Source organism: Spermophilus citellus (assembly GCF_964194105.1).
Source record: "Spermophilus citellus genome assembly, chromosome: 4".
Taxonomy (NCBI): domain Eukaryota; kingdom Metazoa; phylum Chordata; class Mammalia; order Rodentia; family Sciuridae; genus Spermophilus; species Spermophilus citellus.
Window position 1 is genome coordinate 162,495,853 of NC_138185.1, and position 27,224 is coordinate 162,523,076.

A 27,224-nucleotide genomic window follows, 5' to 3' on the forward strand; every position below is an offset into this window, starting at 1 on the left:
CTCCCTGGCTGCTGAGCAAATCGCTGCACGTGCTGAGCGAAAAAAGAGAACATCTCTTCTCTTCCTCCATCTTTCGTCTCTAGTCACAGCGCCATCTCATGGTTAATTAAAACTTTGAGAGGATTCATTCTTCGAGGATAACGAATCAGAATCTTGCCCGCTTGCCACGCCTCGGAGGTTACTTGTAAAAATCTAAAGATAGCTATAAAACGTAATTTTTAGATCCTTCTGTGGTCCACACCCCTGGTTCTCGGAGGACCCACACTCTATGATCGATGGAGAGGAAGGGCCTTTTCCTTCGGCGCTTGCGTGGTGCGAGGTGGTTCCGCATGCGCGCTGGGGTGGTGCGAGGCGCACGCTGCGGCGGCTCGGCGGCTGGTACTGATCTACCAAGTCTGAACGTTCGGACTAAAGAGCTCCACGCGGGACTTCAGTGCGGGATTCACACACATACCTCAGGTGACTAATCCCGCAGTTCGGTTTACCCGAGAACTCACTTTAGTTTGTCTACTGACAGGAGTGGTCGACAGGGTAGGCCCCGAGCTAACTCCCCCTCCTTTTCCCGACCCGGCGCGGGAAGTGTCTGGACACCATCGCCACCGCCCGCTGATTCAGTCAGGGCCTCCTCTCCGGCTCTGTGTCGGTCTTCCTGTGTGCCAGAGCCAACGTTGTATCAGCGGAGAAATCTCGGGAACGAAAGTGGGCCAAGTGGATTTTACTCCCTCTTCAGTGTGTTTAAAGCGAGCATGCCCCGAGGTGGGGCGACCTCGGGAAAACGCCCTGACACCCCATCCCTGCTCCGGGACGCTGAGCACTTGGCCTTTTTCCTAGTCTGAGAATTATTTTAAATCTGTATGTCCCCACTTCTCCCGCCCAGCGATATTGCCAGAAATTTCCCGATTCTCTGGAATTCCTACCTGACTCTCAGACAACCAGTGGAATGGGCTCCCATGCGGAAAAGAGCTGGGTCCTAGAATAGTTTATTAATCTGATAATTAAAACTGAAGTTTAAGATACCTTATCCCTCGAGTTGTGCGTTTCTGTAGAATGAATCATCCCTTGAATATTGTTAGTATCTGTTCGTCTCATTTTGGAAACGGTGAGAATAGAACTGTAGTCTTAGAATTTTGCATAACTAAAAGCCAAAAATTTAAGTTAAATGCCTATACATGGTACGGTCCCTTTAGTTATACGCCAAACTTAGGCTGCTTTAATTTTCGTTAAGCAAGAAGCACTTTTTTTTTTTTTTTTTTGAGAAAGGACTTGATATAGAAGTCTTAACTTTCTTCTCCCGATTGAGACAGTTTGAAAGTTTTGTTTGTACAGCACTTACAAACCAAGAATTATTTTAGAGGCGCATGAGTTTTCCCAACACAATACACTGGAAAGGAATGTGGACTTCTGTATCCATTATGGTGACTTAACCATGCTCTGGTTTAAGGGATAAGTCCTACCGACCACTGGCAACATTACGGACAATGCAAAGTATTTGAAATTAGTGTGAAGTTTGGTTATTATCTTTCAAAAGATAATTGATGTCTTTTATATCAGAACACATAGCTGTGTAGTGCTTTGGCCTATTGAAGCTCTCTAGTTAGACACTCCAGATTTAATGTCAGAAGACTTGAGTTTAGCTTTTGCTTTGGTAATTGGTATGCATTTATCATTGAGGAAATCATTCAGTATTTCTATTTCTTGGCTCCCTGTTAACTGATTGTTTCACTATGTCTTTTGTAGTACTTTATATTGTAATTGTTTGCATACTAGATTGTTTCCAACTTTATATTTAATTCCTTAGGTAAGAATCTTATATCAGTAATGTATAGTACCTAGTAGATTAACAAATTAAGTTATAAAATGGAAATGATACTTCGTTTGCCTTTTTGAATTTTAGGGTAGTATGATACACTTTTCAAAATATTTTTACATATATTTTCAATTGACACCTTCACAAACCTGTGAAGTATTGATGAGAAAAGCAGTTCAAAGGGAACCTTTCCCTAGCAACTATAGATAGTAAGTAGGGCAGAACAAGGGGCTACTGGCCTGACTTGACACTTGTTGAAGTCCAAATTTTAAAAATCTGAATGTTTTGAAAATGATAGAAAAGGCCAAGTAAATATCTAGTGTGGTTTCTGTTTTCCTGAAGGGGGGAGCTAGTTTTTTTTTTTTTTTTAAACCACTTTAAAAAAAGTTACTAGCATTTCATAAGATGACATGTTCAAATCTATTAAACAATATGCAGATGGTTGTAGTGACTAGCTACTTTCCTTCTTTGCTGTGAATAACATCATTAGCAGCATTACATTATTCTGTATGTTGCGAAGAGATTTTTTTGCCTCCTAAAGAAGTAGTTTTTATATATCTCTTTTCAGGATTCTTTTACCCTGTTTTCTCACTTCCTATGTTTGTTAACCATTAAATTAAACCTTGTTTCCCTGAAAGCATCACTTTTACTTTTTGGAGAAACTTTGTAAAAAGAAAATGTAGTTGATATCTGTTAAATCTCTAAAAATTGCTCCATATCATTAATTTGGTATCTATTTGAGACTCTTTAAACTTTCAAATGTAATTATGTACAGATATTTGGCAACAACTGCTCCCCCACCCCTGAAAGAGCCCTGTTTTAAAATGAAACAACCATTTCAGCTATTTCTTAGTGGATAATTCTGGCCATTGAGTGTCTGCTTCCTTTGTTTGCTAAATCCTTATGTTGTCAAGCTACAAGAAAAATACTTCACTGCCACATATGTTGTTTTTTGTAAAACAAGATAGATTGATGCTAATAGTTTGCCTGAATTTGTAGTATATGCTACCACACTGAATATCTATATTGAAGTTGCTTTTTGTTTAAGATTTTTTTTTACTGCAACACATTTGCCAGTAATACTGAGAGAAAATATATCCTGATTTGTAAGAACAAAGACTCTGGATCCAAACTTCATAGGTATCAGTATATGAAAGAGCAAGTTGGTTTTGTGCCTCAATTTCTTTATCTGTAAAATGGTGGAAATAAGTAAGAAAGTGGTACCTCAAGGAGATAGGCGGTGGCCAGATCATATAAGACCTGGTAGGCAATGGAAAGATATATAAGTCCCATGGATATCTTCCCAGTGGTAAGGTGTACATGGGTGACAGGTGGCAGCTCTATTACTGCACTGCAGCATAACTCTGGTGTTCCATATGCTGAATGTAGGTGGTCTGCCTAAAGTCAGTTATTGGCAGCCATATTTCCCTGTTAACAAAAATGTTATTAAATTTTCATAGATTTTTCTTAGGCTTTTAGGTCCTATTACCCCTCTCTTCTGAACTCTGCCAACAGTAAATGGGTTAAGGTTAATAGAAAAACGTGAAAATCATCAGCCACTATTAATTTGAGAGCCTCTTTGTTCAAATATACTTCTACCCATGACATAACGCCAGCTTATGGATCATAAGAAAGGTGGTACTGAAAGTAGCCTAGGGGTTGAGAGAAACTTGAACTTTGTAGTAAACGGAGATTTATAAAGCTGTTCTCAAAATTGGGTACTCAACAAAATAAAAATTAGAGGGGCAAGTGTGTTTTAAAAGGAAAAAAATCTGTTAAACATTTTGTTATTGATAAATTTTTAGGTTTTGGTTTCCTTGATACCTGATACTTTAATTTTGGCTATAATAAGTGATAATGGGCTGGAGATGTAACTCAGGGTTGGAGCATTTGCCTGGTGTGCCTGAGACCCTGTATTCATTTCCCAGCACTACAAAATAAAAAAGATTGTATATATCATTGGTATATTGGTTAAGGGTTAAGTTGTCAGAAAATTCTTCCCTTTACTTACTGGGTGGTAACATGCAATCTTAGCTGACTCGGAGAAAGAGTAGCTTGGATTTTGCTGACAAGTTTATAACAGTGGTGATGCTTCCCATCATTTCATATTCTTTAAAGTGGTAGTAATAAAATAGTATTTTATTCTTGAGGTATTCCTTTAATCCTTAAGTCTCAGAGTACTTTATAGATGGTCATTATTTTTTATGATTTCTCTAAAACTGATGGCAAAGGATCACCCAAGCTTACAAAAGGTAGAGCAAAATAAAAATTAAAGCTTGGTTCCTGGATACCCATCTGTTTTCTGATACTATTTAAGAAGTTCAAAGAGATGAGAAAACAAATAACTATATTTATCTTTTATTTACTTTCACTGGCAAGATGTAGAAAATTGACATTTATTTTGACCTTAACTGAACACTTAATTTGATTCTCTTGCTTAAATTGCAGAATGCCGGGTCTAAGTTGTAGATTTTACCAACACAAATTTCCTGAGGTGGAAGATGTAGTGATGGTGAATGTAAGGTCCATTGCTGAAATGGGAGCTTATGTCAGCTTGCTAGAATACAACAACATTGAAGGCATGATTCTTCTCAGTGAATTATCCAGACGGCGTATCCGTTCTATAAACAAACTCATCCGAATTGGCAGGAATGAATGTGTGGTTGTTATTAGAGTGGACAAAGAAAAAGGTAAGAGAAAAATATCTTAAGACTTTTAAAATTATAGTCTGGAGGTGTAATTCAGCTCGAGCATGTGCCAAGGCCCTGGGTTCTATCCCCAATACTACCCAAAAGGAGTGGGAGAGAAAAATTATAAGAATTTAACTCAGTTTATTTTTAAATATATGTATTTTTTTTTATTTGTGTACTACTGTTTAAAAATTTCTTTCTTTCTTTTTTATAAACCAAAGTTGCTGGAGAAGTATGTCAGTTAGCCATCTAAGCAAGACCACTTGGGTTAGTATTTGTTTATTTAATTACAGGCTGTGCCACTGTGCCTGGCTAAATACATATAACTATTTCTAAGCAGCATTTGTACAGTATTAATTAAAAAGAAACAATCAAAATGGAGACTTGTTAAATAAATCAGTGTGTTTTTATTCAAAATGAGATTTTGAATATTCTGATAGGGGAAGATCTCTAGAGTAGGATTAAAGAAAAAATCAGTGCAAAAGAGCCCATACAAAAGGGTTAGGGTCCTATTAGATGAAACTTTTAAAATAAGAGCTATTTATCAGGACTATGTACATATATAAACCCTGGACACAGAAAAATACAACTACCAAAAGACAATGAGAAAAAAGCAAAAGCAGGGCAAAACTGAAGGTAAGTCAGTACTTTGAAGAAAGGAACTACACTGGATGTTTTATATTTTGCAGTTTTGTATTTTAGACAGTCATAGCAGGTGGAAAATGGTAGTAATGATAGCATTAAAGGAGAAATCCACAAAGGAAGACCCCTTAAGTCTGTGTGTAAATTCTGCCCAAATCTCTGGCTGACCCATGAACTACTAACATATAAGAGTAGTGTCTAAGCAAGCAGCCCAACAGGATTAAAATCTGAAGATTTCAGCTACTTCCCACAGACAGTAAATTGCCTATTAAAATTTTTTTTTTTTTAATTGGGATACTGGGGATTGTGCCCAAGGGTACCCTACTACTGAGCTACTCCCTAACCATTTTTATTGTATTTTGTTTTAAAACAAGGTCTTGCTAAATTGCCAAGGCTGGCCTCAAAGTTACAAACAATCCTCCTGCCTCAGCTTCCTGAGTTGTGGAGTTTAAAAATCATTATCATTATTTTTTTTTTAATGGGGGCAGGGGTACCGTTACCAGCGATTGAACCCAGGAGTACTTAAATACTGAGCCATATCGCCAGCCATTTTTATTTTTTATTTAGAAATAGGGTCTTGCTAAGTTGCTGAGGCTGGCTTTGAACTTGGGATCCTATTCTTTTTTTTTTTTTTTTTTTTAAGAGAGAGTGGGGGGGGGGAGAGAGAATTTTTAATATTTTTTTTTTTTTTAGTTCTCGGCGGACACAACATCTTTGTTGGTATGTGGTGCTGAGGATCGAACCCGGGCCGCACGCATGCCAGGCCAGCGCGATACCGCTTGAGCCACATCCCCAGCCCGGGATCCTATTCTTAAGAGTAGCTCGCAGGAATCTAGAGTCTCTGCCAAATACTCAACAATGTCCAGGATGCGTTCAGAATTGCTAAACATTCTGTTAAATGGTTTGGGTATGAAGTATTTCCCAAAAGCTATGTGACAGTGCCAGGAATGTTAAAAAGGTGAAGTGATTAGTTTATAAGGACTGTGAGTTAATTGGTGAATTGATCCATTAGTAACTATCATGGCCCTTCTGCCATGATAATTCTACCTGATCTTAGGTCCAGAGCAATGAAATCAGGCAACCATGGACTGAACCTCTCAAATAGTCCCAAATAAACTTCTCCTTTAAGTTGTTTTGTCAGATATTTTTGGTCACAGCAGTGTAAAGCTGACTTAATACACATACAAAGATATAGGAAAATACAACCTCTAGAAAGAGAAGGCAGTCACTGAAGACCGGCTCAGAAGTGATCCAAATGATGGAATTAGGAGATAAGATTTAAAACCAGATGTTATAACTGCTTAAAGATACTAGGAAAATATACTTGTAAGGAATGAACAAAATGAGATCTTAGAGAAGTTAAAAACTTTTTAAAGAAGAAATAAATATAAGTCATAACTGAAAAATGTATCTGAAAAATTCACTGTATGGGCTAACAATACATTGAAGAAAACAAAAGGCTCAGTGAAACTTGAAGATGGTTCATTGAAAATAAACAAATCAGAAAAGATAGGGGTACAAAAATATGGAGAGAGCCTCAATCATCTACCCAATATCAAAAGCTCTATTATAATAGAAGAGACAAGAGAAAGGGGGCAGAAAGTATGTTTGAAAAAGTAACAGCCAAAAGTTTTCTATATCTGTTTAGAAGAGTAAATTTTGCAAAGTACAGCCTTCACACAGGGTAAATGCTAATGAAACTGTCTAGGCACACCAAATTACTAGGAAAGAAAATCTTGGAAATAACTAGAAGAAAATAACATGTTACGTACGTAAGAATGCTGATACAAATTACTATGGTGTTCTTATTGGAAATAATAGAGGCCTAATATTTCTAAGCCAATGAAAGAAAAAAAATTGTCACATGAGAATTGTGTATCCTAAGATAATATTGATTAATGAAAGTCAAAACAAAGACATTTTCAGGTAAATAGAAACTAAGAGAATCAATTGCTGAATTGAGCTGCATTATAAGAAATAGTAAGCGGGGGCTGGGATTGTGACTCAGTGGTGGAGTGCTTACCTAGCATGTGTGAGGCACTGGGTTTGGTCCTTGGCACCACTTATAAACAAATAAGTAAAGATATTCTGTCCACCTACAACTAAATACACACACACACACACACACACACGTGCATAAATATGTGTGTGTGTTAAAAAAAAAGAAATGATAAAGGAAATTATTCACGGTAACGAGAAATATGTGAGTAATTGTAAAATACTATTTTACCCCTCTTATTAATTTTTTTTAAATTCATTTATCAGGCTGTGGTTGTCGCTCAGTGGTAGAGCACTGGTTGGATCCTCAGCACCACATAAAAATAAAAGTATTGTGTCTGTCTACAGCAAAAAAAAAAAAAAATTTAATGCATTAAGCTGTTTGTCTTTTTTGTACACTTAAGATTTTAATTTGTTGAAGATGACTGATGGCACAGAGAGGTCAATGCCATCAAAGGAAGATTTTTATTATATTTCTTGAGAGAAGGGGTATTCCCATACCATGCCATACCTTGCAGTTTTAGTCAGAAAGCAGAAGGAGTTGCAGGAAATCCTAGGCCAGGGCAGGATAAACAACTTAGAATTGGCTATTTTGAATGATTTTGGCAGATCTGGAGGCACAAAGGCTTCTGCCTATTGTCTGGTATTTCCTGGGTTGATTTGGGGCTAGTCTTAGGGGACATTCTTATTCTAGTCATTGAAGCCACAGATGTCAGAATATAGAAACTAGAAGCCAGGTGTGATGGCTCATGCTTATAGTCAGCTACTTGAGGAATGAGGTTCACTTTGGAGCCAGCCTGGGAAACATAGCAAGACCCCATCTCAAAAAAAAAAAAAAAAAAAAAACAGGAATTCATGGGCAGCAAGTATAGTTTAGTGGTAAAGCATTTGCTAAAGTGTTTAATAGAAATGAACATAAATAAGAAAGAATACAGAAAATATAGTTAATACAGTAATCCACCCTTTTCCTTGGTTTCACTTTCCATGGTTTCCTAACCATTCACATTCCATAAATGTTATTTGTCTTAACTCTTTCAAGAGAGACTATATTCACATAACTTTTACTATACAATGGTGTTCTAATTATTCTGTTTTATTATTATTAATCTCTTACTGTGTTTAAGTTATTAACTTTATCATAGGGATCTATATTTAAGAAAAAAACATCACTTTTAGTGATGAGTTTAGCTAAGCACAATGATAAATGCTTGTAATCAGCTCAAGAGGCTGAGGCAGGAGGATTCCAAGTTAAAGCCAGCCTCAGCAATATAGTGAGGCCATCTAGATTTGTGTAAATGCACCAGAGATTGAAGCCAGAGGTGGCACTCAACTACTAAGCCACATCCCCAATCCCTTTTTTGAGACAGGATCTTGCTAAGTCTCAAAAAAGGGATTGGGGATGTGGCTTAGTAGTTGAGTGCCCACCTCTGGCTTCAATCTCTGGTACAAAAAAAAAAAAAAAAGATAAGAGATATGTTCTGAGAAATGCAAACAACATAAAGTGCATTTACACAAATCTAGATGGTGTAGCCTACTATACGCCTAGTTTATATTAGACCACCTCCACTCATGCAATTGACCAAATGTTGACCAAAATGTCACTGTGTGGTACATGTGTGCATATTATATATCTGTGTATAAAAGGATTGGTACTATCCAGTTTCAGGCATCCAAGGATAAGGAGAAACTATTGTACAATGGGCTGTGTTATGGATGCCAAATAGACATATAGAATCTAAGAAAATATAGAACATTGTTTAAAGTAGACATAATACATTGACAACTAAAACACAGAAGCAAGAAAATATAATGGTAAATCTCTGTGTTTAAATTTTTTTTTTTTTTTTTTTTTTTTTTTGGAGACAAGGTGTCACTGTGCCACCTAGGCTGGCCTTGAACTCATGTTCTACCTGCCTCTGCTTCCTGAACACCTAAAACATAGACCTAAATCCATTTATATCAATAATTACATTAAATATAAATGAAGCGAGTATTCCAGTTAAAAGGCAGAGGTTATTATAATGAAATAAAAGACAAGATCCAACATTAATGGTATCTTCAAGAAATGTAGTTGGTTTAAATAAGTGTCTGGAAAAATATACTATGTAAACAATGCCATAAGGAGACTGGGGTGTCTATGTTAATACTAGATAAAGTAAACTTAAAGACATTTCCAGAGTAAACAGGGACATTTTTTAATGATCAAAGGTCATTTTGTTAGAATGACAGCATGGTCATCAGTATATGTGTGCTGAATAGAGATTCATGAAATATGAAACAAAAATGTGTAGTCAAAGTTAGAAACTTGAAGGAACTCTGAACAGCTGATAGAACAACTACACTAAAAAAAGAAAACCAATAAAGACCTTTTCCTGACTGATACATAGAACATTACATCCAGAAAACGAATATGCATTTTATCACATGTGCATGCCATATTCACCAAGATAGAGGATAATTTGAGCAATGATTTCAACATTGGAAGTATTGAAATAGTACATATAAAGTATGTTTTTTGTTTGAGTGCTGGGCATTGAACACAGGGTGCTTTACAACTGTATTTTATCCCTTTTTATTTTTTAATTTGAGGCAGGGTCTCACTAAATTGCTGAGACTGGCCTCAAACTTATGATCCTCCTTTCTCAGCCTCCACAGTCACTGGGATTATAGGCATGTGTCACCATGCCTAGCTACAAAGTATGTTCTTGGGTCACACCAGAACTTGGTTTAAAATCAATATCATTATATCTTGAGTGGAAAAAATAAGTATTTGCATCATTAGTGGGCTGGGGATATAGCTTAGTTGGTAGAGTGCTTGCCTCGCATGCACAAGGCCCTGGGTTCGATTCCTAACACCACCAAAAAAAAAAAGCTCATCTAAATAATCCATATATTAAAGAAGGCTTGAGAAGTTTATAATTTTTAATTGCTTGTGCTAGAAAACATTAAAGATCTGCAAACAATTATCTGGGTTTTGACTTTAAGAAGGTAGAAAGGGGAGGGACTGGGGTTGTAGCTCAGTGTAGAGCACCTGCATAGCATATGTGAGGCACTGGGTTCGATTCTCAGCACCACATAAAAATAAATAAACAAAGGTATTGTGTCTACCCACAAGTAAAATATTAAAAGAAGAAGAAAGAGGAGGAGGAGGTAAGGACTTACCCAACATGCAGGGCAGGCACTCTATTTCTGGGTTGGACCCCTAGCAATATAAAGAAAAATTTTTAAAAAAGGCAAATCCAGCAATGTATAAAACAGATAGTAAAGCATGACCAAGTAGAGTATATGGAATGCAATGCAGTTGGTTTAACACTCAAAACTTTATGTAGCAGGGCATGGTGGCACACACCTGTAATCCAGTCTACATTAGAGGCTCAGGAGGAGAATCACAACAGCCTCAGCAACTTAAACCCTGTCTCAAAATAAAAAATGGAAAGGGATGGAAACATAGCTTGGTGTTAGAGAATCCCTGGGTTCAATTCTCAATACTGGAAAGAGAGAAAAAAGGGAGAAAAAACTTGATTATACTCTTATTAATATAATTGATCAACAGAAGTGCAGAAGTAACTGAGTAGAGAAAAGATTGTCTTTTCTTTTTTTTCTCCCTTAAATGATGGTGGGACAACTGGATGGGATAAAAACAAACCTGATTATTTTAACAACCTAAAATATTTCCCTAATCTACTCATTTAAAAAATGAGCGAAAGATTTGAATAAATAGTTCATCAAAGAAGAAAATGAATAGCAAATATGCACATGAAAAGATGTTGAACATCATTAGTCATTAGGAAATACACATTAATAACACTGGGTTTGATACCCAGCACCACAAAACAAAATGATGCTGGGGCATGCAGTGGTATACATCTATAGTCCCTGCTACTTGAGAGTCTAGGCAGTAGTATTGCTTGAGTGTAGGAGTTTTGGGTCCAGCCTGGGCAACAAGTGAGACTATTCTCAAAAAAAAAAGGGTGGGCTGGGGGGCTGGGGTTGTGGCTCAGTGGTAGAATGCTCACCTAACACATGTGAGGCCCTGGGTTTGATCCTCAGCACCACATATACATACATAAAATAAAGGTATTATGTCCACCTACAACTAAAATATATATATATTTTTAAAAGACTGATAGATAAGAACTGCTTATGGAAATGCAAAAATGGTACATGCACTTTAGAAAACAATTTGGCAGTTATTAAGTACATGTACTATGCAACCCAACAATACCAATTTCTTGGTATTTGTCCACGTGAAATTAAAATGTATATTCACAACAAAACCTGTTTGGTTTTTAATAATGATTTGAGGGTTAGTGGTTCTTGATTGTAGTGGTTACATGACTGTATTTTTTAACAAAACTCAGAATTGTACACTAAAGTGGTGAAGTTTACTATGTATCAATCATGTTTTTTTGAGGAAAGAAATGCTCAGAATCTGAAACAGTCCAGGTACATTAACAATGTCAAAGGAATTCCAGTCATTCATTTTAATAAATGTAAAAAAGCATTTGACAAAACTCAATACTCATTTATTAATAAAAAGTCAGCAAGCTAGAAATAAAAGGGAATTTTGTTAATCTAATAAAGGATGTCTAGGGAAAAAACTACAGATAGACTTTCTTCTAGGATAGAGAACAAGGCAAGAATGTTCACTCTCATCACTGTTATTTAGCATTGCACTAGAAATCCTAACAAGGAACAAGTTTGCGGGGTTTTGCCACACTAGAACTTATTTTTCTTTTTTTGTACCACGGAATGAACCTGGGGGTGCTTAACCATTGCATCCACAGCCCTTTTTTATTTTGAGACAGGGCCTTGCTAAATTGCTAAGGCTGGTTTTGAACTTGTGATTCTCCTGCCTCAGCTTCCTGAGCCACTGGGATTACAGATGCACCTTGACAAGTTAACCTAGAAGAAAGATCTACTATGCAGAATTGTTGTAAGAGTTTAATGAGGTGCTTAAGTAAAGCGTCTATCATCGTCACTTGGATGTGGTAGTCACTTGCTAGATGAAAATTTTAATATGTTCCTTTGGTGTCTGTATGTGACCTCTGTTGAGGTTAACCTCTTAAACTAAACCAAATCAGAGTGACTTTCTACTCTGTAAAAAAATCAGGGAAGAAAGTAGAGGAAAGAGAGGCATTTGACTAGCCAATTTCCTCCACCAAAGTAATAGAGACTGTTTTAAAGGGCATTTCTGAAAACAGATCAGAATCTCTCATCTTTCTTACACAGTTTTTGTTGATAAGATTTTAGTGGGGAATAATTGTAAGATTATAGTAATCAACTTGGTTATAAGAATTGGTCAGAATGGTATGCTGGCACTTGATGATTTTTTCCAAAATTTTCTCATAGGATATATCGATTTGTCAAAAAGAAGAGTTTCTCCAGAGGAAGCAATCAAATGTGAAGACAAATTCACAAAATCTAAAACCGTAAGTTCATTTTTGAGTCAAATTTGTGCACTATGTTTAATAAATATCAGCATATGCCTTTCCTGGCAGAAAAATGAAAAACAAAAACTTTCATTTTTTTGTTACTCTATTTTCAATTATGTGTTACATGGAAATCTAATTTGAAGACTTAATTCCAGAAGAGTACAATTACAATGTTATTTATCTCATCAAGCCACTACCAGAAAGCATTTCTAGTGATCTAATGTTCTCAAGTCAATACTATAAGTTAGTGTTTTGAGGCCATTGTAGATTAAGTTAACTCTGGTAGTGGTAAACAGAATGCCTTTATTTGTTGTTGTTGTTGTTATTGTTGTTTAATGTGGATCGAACTCAGTGCCTCACACATGCTAGGCAAAAACTCTTCCACTGAGCTACAACCCCAACTCCCATTTTATTTTTTTGAGATAGGGTCTTGCTATGTTGCCCAGGCTACTCTTGAACTCAGTAGGCTTTTCTAGGGTTGGGGATATGACCTAGTGGTAGAGTACTTTCCTGGTATGTGTGAGGCACTACGTTCAATCCCCCAACACCAAAAAGAGGGGGGAAAAGTGATATTCCTGCCTTAGATTCTCAAGTAACAAGGATTGCAGTCATATGCCACCACATGTGGTAGCTTAGCTTATTTCTTTTCTTTTTTTGTTTTAATTTTAATTTTAATTTTTTATCTTTTATTTATATATGACAGTGGAATGCATTACAATTCTTATTACACATATAGAGCACAATTTTTCATATCTCTGGTTGTATACAAAGTATATTCACACCAATTCCTGTCTTCATACTTTGGATGAAGTACTTTGGATAATAATGATCATCACATTCCACCAGCTTAGCTTAATTCTGACTGGGATGTGTAAAATGTAGTTCTTGTCTTTCAACACTGTTCTCAGGTAAAGGTAGCAGAGACAAATGTTAAAATATCAAAACAGGAACCTGTTATTAATAAGGCGGTTGGTCATTCTCTCTCTCTTTCCTTTTGTGATACTGGTGGTGGACTGCAAGGCTGGTTCATTCTAAGCACATACTCTACCACTGAGCTATACCCTCAGTTCAGATTCTCCTTTCTGGTTTTTTTTTTTTTTTTTTTTAGTTGGGGACAGTACCTTTATTTTATTTATTTATTTTTATGTGGTACTGAGGATCAAACCCAGGGCCTCGCATATGCTAATGAGCTTTCTACCGCTGAGCCATAACCCCAGCCCCAGGATCCTCCTTTCTTAATACCATTGTTTATGGTTTCTGTGTTTTCCACTGATATCTTTTGTTCCTTTCTGTCATGTGTGGTCCTGTCCTCTAGATAAAATACCAAGGAAGTAATGTTCCAATTTTTTAAATTTCAGTTAATTTCAGTAAAAGAGAAAAAAAGGTTAATGCCCATCAGACTATTATCCAGATCTCTCTTTGTCTCTGTTTTACTAATGCACTCCCACATCAGTAAAATATATTATGGTTTATATCTTTGAAAATACTATCAGTAAAATCTCTTTTTAATAGGACCTTAATATTCATATTGTCTTTGGAGCAGCAACATGGGCCGTTGGCATTACCCCACTACTTAATAGCAATGCAGAATCTCAAGTCCCACCAAGTTTGAGGAATGTTCTAAGACATTCCTCTTTTTGGGGGGGTCTCCCTTATATTGTTAAACTTGCCCAGCACGATTGCATGTACCTATAGTCCCAGTTACTTAAGAGGCCAAGACAGGAGAATTGTTTGAACCTACAAGTTTAAGACCAGCCTGAGCAATGCAACAAGACTCCATCTGTCTCAAAAAAAAAAGTTACCAGAATGATAAGGTGATAAAACGAAACAGCCAATATTAGTACCTTTCCTCGCTCAATATTCACATGTAACTAACATTAAAACCATTTAAAATACTTTTTCTCAGGGCTAGGGTTGTGGCTCAGTGGTGGGGTGCTTGCCTAGCATGTGTGTGAGGCACTGGGTTTGAACCTTAGCACCACATAAAAATAAGTAAATTAAATGAAGGTATTGTGTCCATCTACAACTAAAAAGTATATGTGAAAAACAAATACTTTTTCTCCTCTTAAATCCTGTGTTATTTTTGGGAGCTTAGAAAAGTAGTTTTGCAAGTGAGTGATGCTGAAGGATAATTGTTACATGATAGCAGAGAAAAAGAAATCTTAAAGTTTCAATTGGTTCTGTGTTTTCATGTGGAGTAATAAGAACTTATGTTTATATACCAATTTTCTATTTAGAGTATGTGTTTGTATATATCTGATACATGTAAGAGCTCTTTGCAATAGCTCCCTTTCCCAAATGAAACAAATTCAGAGATGTTAATTGGTCCCATTGTCAAAGCTTATTCCCAGTCTTAGGACCCTAAATTGTGTACTTCCTTTATGTGTTATACTCACTTGAATACATTATTATGAGAAAGTGAATATTTCTTTTTAGCTCAAAAAAGCTAGTATGGAGAACTTTTGTTGTTAAAGAATTACTGTCAAATTATGCTATCTACTGAAATGTAGCAATAACGTTTTTCTAGATTTCTTTTCTTGAAATTATTGAGCTTTTAATTCTGTTTCTAGGTTTATAGCATTCTTCGTCATGTTGCTGAGGTATTAGAATATACCAAGGATGAGCAACTGGAAAGCCTGTTCCAGAGGACTGCCTGGGTCTTTGATGACAAATACAAGAGACCTGGTTATGGTGCCTATGATGCATTTAAGCATGCAGTCTCGTAAGAACACCTTGATTCTGCTTGTACTAATATGTCAGCTGTTGGGTCTGGCATACAGGTTGATAGCCCAGCATTAAGTTCTTGCCATATTTAGATAAAAATATCTTAAGTACAAAAAGGCCCATGCTAGCTGGGCATGGTGGCATACACCTGTAATCCCAGTAGTTTGGCAGGCCAACGCAGGAGGATTGCCAGTTCAAAGCCAGCCTCAGCAACTTAGCTAGGCCCTATCTCAAAATTAAAATAAAAGGGGGGATGGGGTCAATTCCTGGTACCAAAAAATTAAACGAAAGCCCCATGCATTAGGACAATCCTACATAGTCAAGTCTTTGTAATTTCATATACAATAGTTATATAGTTCATAACCCATTTGCTTTCATCTAACACTACTCCATTATACATTATTTTTATTTCCTGGTTTCATTATTTATTATAGATGACTTCAGACCAGTGTGGATATCTCATCCAAAACTATAATTTCTTATTTACTTTACCTCATTTCTTTGACCTTCAACCATGCCACTTTAGTCATTCTTCCATGTTTCACTCTGGGCCTTTTTATCAGCAGGTTTTGCTGTGCCTCTAAAACCTTTAATCCACATATTCTATTTGTGTGCACCCATATGTTTTAGTTACTAGGAATTAAACCCAGAGCCTCACACATGATGAGCAAGTGGTCTACCAACTAAATCACATCCTCAACCCTATTTTATTTTATTTTAAGACAGAGTCTCACTAAGTTGCCCAGCCTGTCCTTGAACTTGGAGTTCTCTTGCCTCAGCCTCCCTCACAGTTGGGATTACAAGTGTGTGCCACCTTGGCATGTATGCATATTCTGTTCTTTCTGTCTTGGCTCCCATTTAGTCCTACTCTGTTTCTTAAATTCTTATATTATAAATGCTTGTTCCAAGTCTTAGGACCCTAAATTGTGTACTTCCTTTATGTGTTATACTCACTAGGTTTATACTCTACTCTAAACCTGTTTTTTTCTTTTGTCTTTTCACCCTTTCCTGCTTTCTCTTTCTTATCCAGTGTAGATACCATGAACTATCATTTCAAGAACTTTCTTGCCAATATCATGAGCTTTTGTCCTGTTTTCCCTTCTGTTACATCCAGCCTTGGAGTGATGTTCCTGCTTTCTTTCTGTGTACTTATAGACTGCTGAGTGCTGCTAGGAAAAATCAGTTTCACAGGTTGGTGCCGCTGTATATTCATGGTTTCCAACCTCTGCTAGATCTTCACTGCTGCCTCACATTCTCTCTGCTCTTTGTCAGTTCTTCCTCCCATTTTTATAGTGACTGTTTTAGAGCTTTTCTATGTTCTTTGTCAGAAACACTCTACCTCTCTTCTCTCACTCTTAGCTGGTGTGTTCACTTCCCTTTTTATTTTACAAAGAAAATAGGAGCCATTGCAGAAGGACTCCTCATGTTAGCTTTTCATCACTGTGACAAATAACCTGAGTAAAACAACAGAGGAGGAAAGAGTTCAGAGATTTCAGTCAATGGTTGACTGGCTCCATGACTTGGGACTTGAGGTGAGGCAGAACATCATGGTTGGAGTGTGTAACAGAAGAAGGTTGCTCACCTCATGGCAGCCAAGTAGCAGAGAGAAGAAGGGGTCAGGGACAAGATACAGATCCCAAGGGCATACCTCCAGTGACTTTCCTCCAACCAGGTCTCACTTCTGTAGTTCCCAATAATATCTTCAAATTATTAACCCACTGACAGGATCAGAGCCCTGATGATCCAATCACTTCTCATAATCTCCATTGCTGCATTGAGGACCAAGCGTTTAGCACATGGGTCTTTGAGGACACTTTATATCCAAACCATGACACTTATCCACTTATGCCCACTATCATGAACATACTTATCTCTGTCCTACCTGTTATTTTCTTCTGTGCTGCTGGAATTCATTTCCTTCCTGTTCAATCTAATCTTTGCTACCCTGTGCCTAGCTCCTGCTCAGTGATTTCTGTTACTCCCTCTTTGATCTTCATCTTTTCCCTTTATTGATTTTGCTCCATCAGCATAAAAATATCCTCTGGTTTCTTTGATTTATACTTTAAAAAAAAAAATGTTTTGACCTTCCCTCAAATTCTAGCAAGCACTGTTTTCATTTAGCAGCCAGAATCTTTCAGTTTTCTGCAGTTGATATCTCTGTTTCTTTACCTATTAGTCCTTCCTAGATGTTAATGCTCTAGAGCTGCCTCACCACTAAGATTACTTTCCAACCTTTTTGCTGCCAGGATGTGTTGATCGTATAAACTTTAGAGTGGATGAGCAAGACCTGGATGGATCTAGTAGAGCCCCCAGCATACCATTCCAGTTTGTCTTCATGTGACTTTTTTTTTAATCACATTGTAGAAAGGTGGGAATCATAATAATAATAGCTAACTTCACATAATTCTGACAATCTGTGGTTTAGTGCCATTATTATCCCTACTGTATAGTTGAAGAAATTGAGGAAAAGAGTAAATAATTTGTTCAAGGTAACCAAGCCAACAAATCATAGAGCCAGTATTCAATCCCAGACGTTGTGGCTCCATCCAGAGTTTGTTCTGTTAACCATTAAGCACTGTTTATTCTTCTGTTCTGCATTCTTTGATCAGTACATTTTTATTTCTTTATTTGCAGTACAGGGGAGTGAACTAGGGGCACTCTACCACTGAGCTACATCTCCAGCATTTTTGTTTGTTTTTTGTTTTTAAATAGTTTCTCATTATGTTGCCAGAGTTAGCCTGGAACGTGCAGTCCTTCTGCCTCAAGTTCCCAAGTCACAGAGATTGGAGACATGCCAACCATGCCCAGCCTTTTACTTTTTTTTTTTTTTTTTTTTTTTTTTTTTATGGTACTGAGGATCAAACCTAGATTCTCACATATGCCCAGCAAGTGCTCTCCCATAGAGCTACATCCCCAGCCCAGTCTTTTATTTATTTATTTATTTATTTTTTGGCCAGGGATTGAACCCCAACCACTGAGCAAAACCCCCAGCCCCTTTGTATTTTTTATTTTGAGACTTAGGTCTCGCTAAATTGCTTAGGGTCTCTCCAGGTTGCTGAGGCTAGCAAACTTAGAATCCCCCTGCCTAAGCATTGCTGGGATTACAGGTGTGTGCCACCACACCTAGGCAGTCAGGTTCACTGTCATCACTGGTTCACTGTCATCACTGGTCCTAGCTTGCCCCTTTAGCTTTTGTCTCCAGCACCTCCTCCATTACCACTAAGCCTTGGTATGTATTACTCCCTTTTACTCTTCTCTTGCTTCATCAACCTGTGTAGCAGCTCCCCGGGTTTAACTAATACTGATTCTTTGCTGTGTGTGCTTCATGTTTTTCTTTTTAATTAAGAAATTAAACTTCTGAAATCATTAGAAACGGTGTTTTTCCTCTCTAGACCCATTCCCCTCATTTATCAGTGGTAACCTCTATTCTGAAGTTACTAGTGTGTATCATTATCATTTTGTTTTTATGGTTTCATTGTATTCATTGTATTTCATTGAGCATCCTCTATCCAAAAATCTAAAATACCCCAAAATCTGAATATTTTAAAGCACAGACATGAAGCCACAAGTGGAAAATTTCACATCTGATCTCCTGTAATGGGATGCAGTCAAAATCTAGGAGCACTGCCAGGCGCAATAGCGCATGCCGGTAATCGTAGTGGCTCAGAAGGCGAGTTCAAAGCCAGCCTCAGCAAAAGTGAGGCACTAAGCAACTCAGCAAGACTCTGTCTCTAAATAAAATACAAAATAGAGCTGGGGATGTGGCTTGGTGGTTGAGTGCCCCGAGTTCAATGCCCAGTACCCCCCACACACACCCCAAAAAATACAGGTACTAAAAATACTGTATAAAATTACCTTCAGGATATATGTGTAAGATATATATGAAAAGTAATTGAATTTCATGTTTAGACTTGGATCCCCTCCCTTAAAATACTGTATTCTGTATATGCGGATGTTTCAAAATTTAAAAAAAATCTACAACACTTCTGGTTCTAAGAATTTTCATAAGGGATTTGCAACTTGTACACATATCCATAAAAGTCACGTAGAATAATTTGTATATTTAACATTTAATCTCTTGTATCTTTTTGCCTTATAAGGCTTTACTGAGCAGAATTTCTTCAAATAGATAGATGTATACCTACTACATCCATATTAATTTCCATATAATATTTCATTTTGAGAATATGCTTTGTCTTTCCTCTATTAAGAGATATTTAGCCAGGCACAGTGGCACACGCTTGTAATCCCAATGATTTATGTGGCTTAGACCAGAGTGTTGCAAGTTCAAGGCCAGTCTGGACAACTTAGTGAGATCCTGTCTCAAAATAAAAAGGACTGGAGATGGGCTGGGGATGTGGTTCAAGCAGTAGAGCGGGCTTGCCTGGCATGTGCAGGGTGCTGGGTTCGATCCTCAGCACCATATAAAGATGTTGTGTCCACCGAAAACTAAAAAATGAATAGTAAAAAATTATCTCTCTTTCCAAAAATAAATAAAGTTAAAAAAAAAAAAGGACTGGAGATGTGGTTCAGTGTAAAGTGCCCCTGGGTTCAATCCCCAGTACCAAAAAAAAATTAAGCGATATTTAGGGGTTTTTTCTTTCATTCTATTTTCAAGCAGTATTACGGTGAATAATCATGTACATGTGTACATGTTTCTAGGATATGTACACAGGAATGGAATTTTCAAGTCATCAGATTATATGTGTATAGGTGTGAGTATGTACGCACACACACGTGTATTCTTTTTATTGATTTGATTTTCAAAATTACTCTTCAGATTTTTTGTCTAATTTGAATTCCCTCTAACAACTTTGTAGATATTCCTATATCCCCTTATTCTCAACACCATTTGGTGTGTGTCTCAAGATTTTTTTTCCTTTTGCTAATACTTTTTGATTTGCATGCTTCTGACTATTGGTGAGCATGCACATTGTTATTAGCAGCTTATCACATTTATTGATAATTTATTGATAGATGATTCTTCTTTTATGAAACATGTCATTTGCCAACTTTGTATTCATTTGTCTTCCTTCAGCATCCTAACTATACCCCATGTTATACAGACCTGATATTTACTCATGCCATTCCTTATCTATCATAACTTTCTGTAACTGTTTTCCGTTTGCTTGTTAAGGTGTTACCATTCTTATAGCCATGATTTTTTTTTTTTTTTTTAAGACAAGATCTTGCTAAGTTGCTAAGGCTGGCCTCAAACTTGGTGATCCTCTTGCCTCACCCCACCAAGTTACTGGGATTATAGGCGTATAACACCATGCCCAGCTTCTCAACTCTAATTCTGACACTGAAGCCAGTGCTTTATTGTTACATGCATTATTCTGTGGTGTATTGTGTCGTGGTTCATAACTATCGATATTGTAACCTTGCCCTTTTTTTTTTTTTAATCAGAGATCCATCTATTTTGGATAGTTTAGATTTGAATGAAGATGAACGGGAAGTACTTATTAACAATATTAATAGGCGTTTGACCCCACAAGCTGTCAAAATTCGAGCAGGTAATTGACTTCCTAAATGATTTTTTAAAATATTTTGCATGTTCCAAAAAAGCTGTTAAGTGATTTGATTTATCAAAGAGTATGTTTCTGCGTCTACGAGTATAAATTTTTCTAATATTTTTTACAATAAGAAAAGTTTGAGATTTGGGTGCTTTTCCCCTTCTCCAATACTAGAGATCAAGCCCAGGGTCCCTTGCATTGTAGGCAAACACTCTACTATAGAGCTGCATTCCCAGTCCAAGAAGTTACTTTTGCTTCTTCAGAGTCATAAAATGTATATATTGTTGTCATGAGTTCAGCTAACTTGAGGTTAGCCCCTTTTTAAAGTAGGATGAGTGATTCGGTGGTAGAGTACTTTATCTAGTGTGTACCAAGACCCTGGATTTGAATCCTAGCACCATGGATGAAAAAGAAAAAAAATTTTTTTTTTGTACCAGGAATTGAACTCAGGAGCACTCTACCACTGAGACATCCCCAGCCTGATTTTGTCTCACTGAGTTGCTTAGTGCCTTGCTTTTGCTGAGGCTGGTTTTGAACATGTGATCCTCCTGTCTCAACCGCTGGGATTACAGACATGCATCACCACACCCAGCAAAATAAACTATTTCAATAGACTATGATTCTGGACTGAATGATTGCTAATAGCTGGAAATATTTTCTTTGAGACATTTTTTTCTATACAAATACTATATAAGAACATACACTAGGAGTAGGGATGTAGTTCAATAGTAGAGTGCATGCTTCAAGAGGCCCTAAGTTCATTCCCCACCACAATCACCACCACGCCCCAAAAAAGTGGTCTACAGTCATATATAATTTTTGTTTACAAAACTTGAATCATACCATGTAGAATTTCCACCACCTAGCTTTTTCTGTTGTCACTGGTACCCTTACATGCAGAGCATAAGAATCTTGTTCTTTTTGATAGCTGGATAATATTTCATAAATTACTCATTTACATAGTTTTCTTTAGGACTAATTCCTAAGAATTGCTAGGTCAAATAGCAATTCCTAAGCAGTTCTAGACAGGTTACTATTAAAGTGTTTGTTAAATTTGTCTTCTATAGTTTTGTTATTAGGTGGTTTAATATAGATGAGAAGATAGTTTTACTACATATTCATATATTTTTAATTGTGAAAATTAATAACTGGGATTGATTTCTAATTGATAGGATGATGGACCTTTTCATAAGCATTTGAATGCTAGTACATTTGCTATATCTCTGATTCTTTTAAACCTTTAAATGTTTCTTGTATTTTTGGTATCAGTTTTTGGATTTTTATAATTTTAGATATTGAAGTGGCTTGTTATGGTTATGAAGGCATTGATGCTGTAAAAGAAGCCCTGAGAGCAGGTTTGAATTGTTCTACAGAAACAATGCCCATCAAGGTGAGTCGTCTTCCACCCAAGGCCCTGGGTTGAATCCCCAGCACTGCACATGAGAAAGATCATGTTTTATGTTCTTATAATTGAATGTCTTAAGGATTTCTTCAGTTTAGAGGCAGTTAGCACCATTGTGCTAATGATGACTATAGTTAGGTCAGCCACCATAGACTCCCAAATCATAATTCTTCCTAGTCTTTTAGTGGAGTGTATCATAATACTAGATAATATCATTATATCAGTTAGCTTTTGCTACATTAATAAACATTCCAAATTGCTAACCTACAGAATTGAGAGATGAGTTTGGGGATTATTTGTTAGTGCGGGAGATTAATAAACAAACATCTTAGTAGTTGTGTTGTATAGGTACATTCATAATTGAGTTTTTGTCTTCTTTAGATTAATCTAATAGCTCCTCCTCGGTATGTGATGACCACGACAACCCTGGAGAGGACAGAAGGTCTCTCTGTCCTCAATCAAGCTATGGCTATTATCAAAGAAAAGATTGAGGAAAAGAGGGGTGTGTTCAATGTTCAAATGGAGGTGAGTTCAGTGCTTTCATTTTTCCTTTGTTCTTAAAGTTTGTAGGAAACTTGAGTCACCTATAAATGATTTTTATTCCAAAATACCTGATCACTGCCTTTTGAATATATTTAGGATTGTAAATCTACTAAATATAGAATGATCATTGATGCAGAGAGTTCCTAAAAAGGGCTTTATAGATAAATAAGAATTATCAGCACTAGAATGTTTTTGTGGGATGGACATTCAGGCCTACGTTCACTGATGATGTTACATCGATAGAAATGAGAAAATAACAGTAGAAATGAGAAATTTATTGGATTCTTTCTCTGAAAAGGAGCAGTAATTTATTTTGCCCAGAAGATACATTCTTTGTAGGATATTTTTATTCTTGGAGTAATATCCACTGATAACAGTTTTAGATTATAAAGATGATAGAAAATACAGTTCCATTTTAATACACAGTTCTTTTTCTTGTACTTCTCAAATTTCTTCTATTTTTTAACTAGTAGAATTTGTTAGTGTTAAGTCAACACTCAAAAGTGAATAGATATGACAGTTGTTAAGAAAGGAAAGGTTTTTGGGGCTGGGGATGTGGCTCAAGCGGTAGCACGCTCGCCTGGCATGCGTGCAGCCCGGGTTCGATCCTCAGCACCACATACCAACAAAGATGTTGTGTCCGCCGAGAACTAAAAAATAAATATTAAAAATTCTCTCTCTCTCTCCCCCCCCCCTCTCACTCTCTCTTTAAATAAAAAAAAAAAAAAGAAAGGAAAGGTTTTTTTAAGAGTTAAAATTAGCCAGGTGCACACCTGTAATCCAAGCTAATCGGGAGGCTGAAGCAAGAGGATCACAAGTTTGGGGCTAACTTTGGTAACTTAGCAAGACCCTCCTCAAAGTAAAATTCAGAAAAGGGCTGGGGATGTAACTCAATGGTAGACTGGCCCTGGTCTGAATCCCCAGTACTGGGGCAGGGAAAAGAGTTAAAACACTAAGCAATGGTAGTATTGAAATTGAATTTGCTATTTAACTATTTCACTTTGAAATTATGCCTCTGCTTCCACAGCCCAAGGTGGTCACAGATACAGATGAGACTGAACTTGCAAGGCAGCTGGAGAGGCTTGAGAGAGAAAATGCAGAAGTGGATGGAGATGATGATGCAGAAGAAATGGAAGCAAAAGCTGAAGATTAACTTTGTGGGAAGCATAGTCTAATTTGAGGAACATGAAGCAGCCCTTCTTGGCTATAAACCCTAGACTTGAAAGTTTTCCAGTATTGAAAACTTCAAAGCCGAATATTTTTTATTTCCAAGTATTTAAATATTCCCAACACTGTAAAACATGAAATGCCCTCCTAAATGTCAGCTGTTTTCACACAGTAACTCTGACACGTTTTTTTAAGGGAGCAGCCCAATTTCACGAGAGAAAATCTTTGAGCTTAGAACAGTCCTAAAATTGGGCTTGTGATTTCCATTTCTGATGTCTCCAGATTGGCACCCTTTGAGTTCAGTGCCTCCGTGAGATTTACCAGGGGCCCCCAAAATAAACAATAACAATCCCAATCTTTCTATATAAAATGTATTAAAGCAAACATCAAATAAATTTCTGGGATATTTAACTATAGGCCTCTTCCTTCTTGTCACCAGTTAAAAGCATTCTGAATGAGAAGACCCTAATTCTTTTATCTTTATTTTGGTCTAGATGCAGAAATATAAGAGCAAGTTATCAAAGGATATGTACAACAAACCCTTTTAAGAGAAAATGATTTTAACTCAATCACAGTGATATTGACCCTTAGAGGGTGTAAAGCCTTAAAATGCAATTAAAGAATTACATTGTTATGTGCCTTTTAACCTATTTGAGATTGATGACAACTTGTGGTTATGAGAGTTTATGACACTGGGTCCTTATTGATCTACTAACCACTTGGCTTAAGTTTGATTCATTCAAGATGGTAAAGTATGTTTGTATTTAAAGATGCTGCTGCTTTGATTTACTTATTTTGAGTATCATTACCCAACTTTTGATATTTTTTCACCCCCTTTAAAATATCTGCTAGGTACCACATAGATCTTTGGTTCTCTTTATAACAGAATATAGATTTGTCTGAATGCAGTTATAGTGGGTTTTTTTTTTTTTTACATTTTATCTTCAAGAACTAGTTGTTATAAAAGTATATGCACAAAATTAATTTCACAGGTAATATATCTGATGGTACAGCTACAGTAGAAAATCTTGATTTACTTTGGTGTGTTTGTAGATTTAATCTCTTAGGATATTTGAGGTACTAGTTATTGAACTTTACTGCTAGCCCTAAGAACATCTATTAAAACAGATCAGCCGGTCATGGTAGTGCACACCTATAATCCTAGTGGTTCAGGACACTGAGACAGGAGGGGCTCATGTTTAAAGCCAGCCTCAGCAGCTTAGCAAGGCCGTAGGCAACTCGGTAAGATCCTGTCTCTAAATATATGTGGTTCAGTGGTAAAGTGCCCTGGGGTCCAATCCCTGGTGCCAAAAACAAAACAAAACTCTGCAGATCAAACTTAACTCATCCTAGTCAACCCAGGACTAGATGTAACTCATTACAGCTTTTTTTTTTTTTTAATGCTTTTGGAGTTGGGTGCTCTAGTGTACAGCTATAGTCAGACCTGCTTCAGGAGGATTGCTTAAGCCTAGGAGTTTGAGGCCAACCTGGACAACAAAGTATGATCGTATCTTTTTTTTTTTTTTTTTTTTTTAAGGGGAACTGACTAGAAAATACTTAGAAGAATTTATTGGTGAAAGAGTTTCTGCCAATTATGAAAGTTTGTCCGTTTGTTTACTTTGTCGGGTTGTGTGAGCTTTTTAATACAAAGATTTAACTTCAGATGGCCCATTCCAAGAAGTTTGCCAGCCAACATGCCACATGGGGAATAGAATCTGGATGTATTAAAGATTGACACAAAATTTTTACTTCTATATTTGAAACATCAAAGTTTTATAAAAATTCCTAGCATCAAAATGTTACCAAAATACAATAGGTGCTCCTTTGGTGTATGCATGGAAATTGAATGTTTACTGAAGTTTTCATACTTTGAAAGCCATAACTGTTGGAAAATATTGGTGGTTTCCATGGTGACTGATTTTTTTTATCCTATGTGGGCCCTTTACTCAGTTCTGCAACAATTTTGTAAATTGTTGACCCTAGCCAAAGAAAGGATCGGTGTTTCACTGATAAGAGTAGAGAACAGATTAAACTTAAAAGTGTCTATATGCTGACCTAAAAACAGGGACAAGATACATGAGGACAAGGTAAACAACATATTCCTGAACAGCTCGAACAGGACAGACAATGACAGTTGAGCAGCCTATCCAAATCCTGATTCTCCACCAAAGCCTTTTCATTAAAAATATTCATGTTACCTGTTTATTCCATCTCAGCCTCTGTGGTCAAATGGTTGGTTCTGACAACCAAATTAGCAACAGGTTGAGTCTTGTTTGTGCATACCTTAATTGACAATGGTGAAAAGGAAATAGGAAGGTTTGAACTTCTTTTATTTTTATGGATTTTATAGCAAGACAAGCTGATTCTTATACATTGTTCAGATACTTTGGGGAGCTACAGATATATGATAATCACTATCATGCTAAGCAGAGTTATTACTCAGCTGACATACCTCAGCCATTTATAATTCACGTGTACATCAAGAACAATTTAAATAGTAGGGATTTTTAAGAAGTTTTAATGCTAGTACCATTTTGCTGATTTGCCTCAAGCTGATGGTCACCTACTTTCCAATTCTTAGAAATCCTATTTCCCATGTAAAGGCACCATTGTGCCAATTTTGAGATTGGGCAGTCATTAAACCAAGTGTACTTTAATTCAGATAAGCACCAATCAATACTCAAAAAGCAATAAACGTTTTTTAAAAATTGTTTTAAAGCAATAAAATTCAATAGACTTTAGACATTAGCAAAAGGCCAAATAGAAAATGGTGCTTTAAAGGGTAAGAATAAGGTAAAACAGCTTGGACTCCCCAATCCTGGTCAGTTATTATGGGACAAAATTAATAGAGGAGACGGTTCAGTCTTAAGAGGACAAGTTTTTATTTAAGCACTATGGAAGTAGCCACTCCCCTTAAATATAGGTTACATATTTTATTTATTCATTGAAGTCCAAGCACTTGTACTTGGCAAAAACACTGGCAATGGCTTATGCCAGATCACTGTATAAACTTGAAAATAATAAAAATGTTCTTTAAAAATACTATGATACAGACTTTTCACTATTTTAGGTTAATCTCCCAACTGGGGGTGTTCGTTGGTACCTATTTGTCTCAGTGTTCATTCTAAAACCAAAGTTTCTCCAGGAATGGAAGTGCAGGCCTATAACTCCAAGGAGGCTGAGACAGAAGGATCACCAGTTCCAGGCCAGCCCCAGAAACTCAGTAAGACCCTGCCTCAAGAAATAAGGACTGGAGGTTTAGCTCAGTGGTAAAGCACCCCTGGATTCAATTTGCAGTTC

The 27,224-nt window shown here is 36.7% G+C and overlaps 1 protein-coding gene across 2 annotated transcripts; it reads left to right on the forward strand.

Annotated features, from left to right (window-relative positions):
• The first annotated feature begins 298 nt into the window (after positions 1-298).
• Positions 299-26,941, forward strand: EIF2S1 (eukaryotic translation initiation factor 2 subunit alpha). 2 transcript variants are annotated; one of them, XM_081291062.1, is made up of 9 exons: positions 299-459; positions 4,256-4,497; positions 12,490-12,569; positions 15,143-15,294; positions 16,332-16,487; positions 20,706-20,812; positions 22,105-22,202; positions 22,596-22,739; positions 23,785-26,941. In XM_081291062.1, the coding sequence occupies exons 2-9, from the start codon at positions 4,257-4,259 to the stop codon at positions 23,908-23,910; spliced, it is 1,104 nt and encodes a 367-aa protein (XP_081147188.1). In that variant the 5' UTR covers positions 299-459; position 4,256; the 3' UTR covers positions 23,911-26,941. The 2 variants fall into 2 exon arrangements, with proteins under 2 accessions (XP_081147188.1, XP_081147189.1); XM_081291063.1 differs by lacking the exon at positions 16,332-16,487 and having other exon boundaries at positions 23,785-26,940.
• The last annotated feature ends 283 nt before the right edge of the window (positions 26,942-27,224 follow it).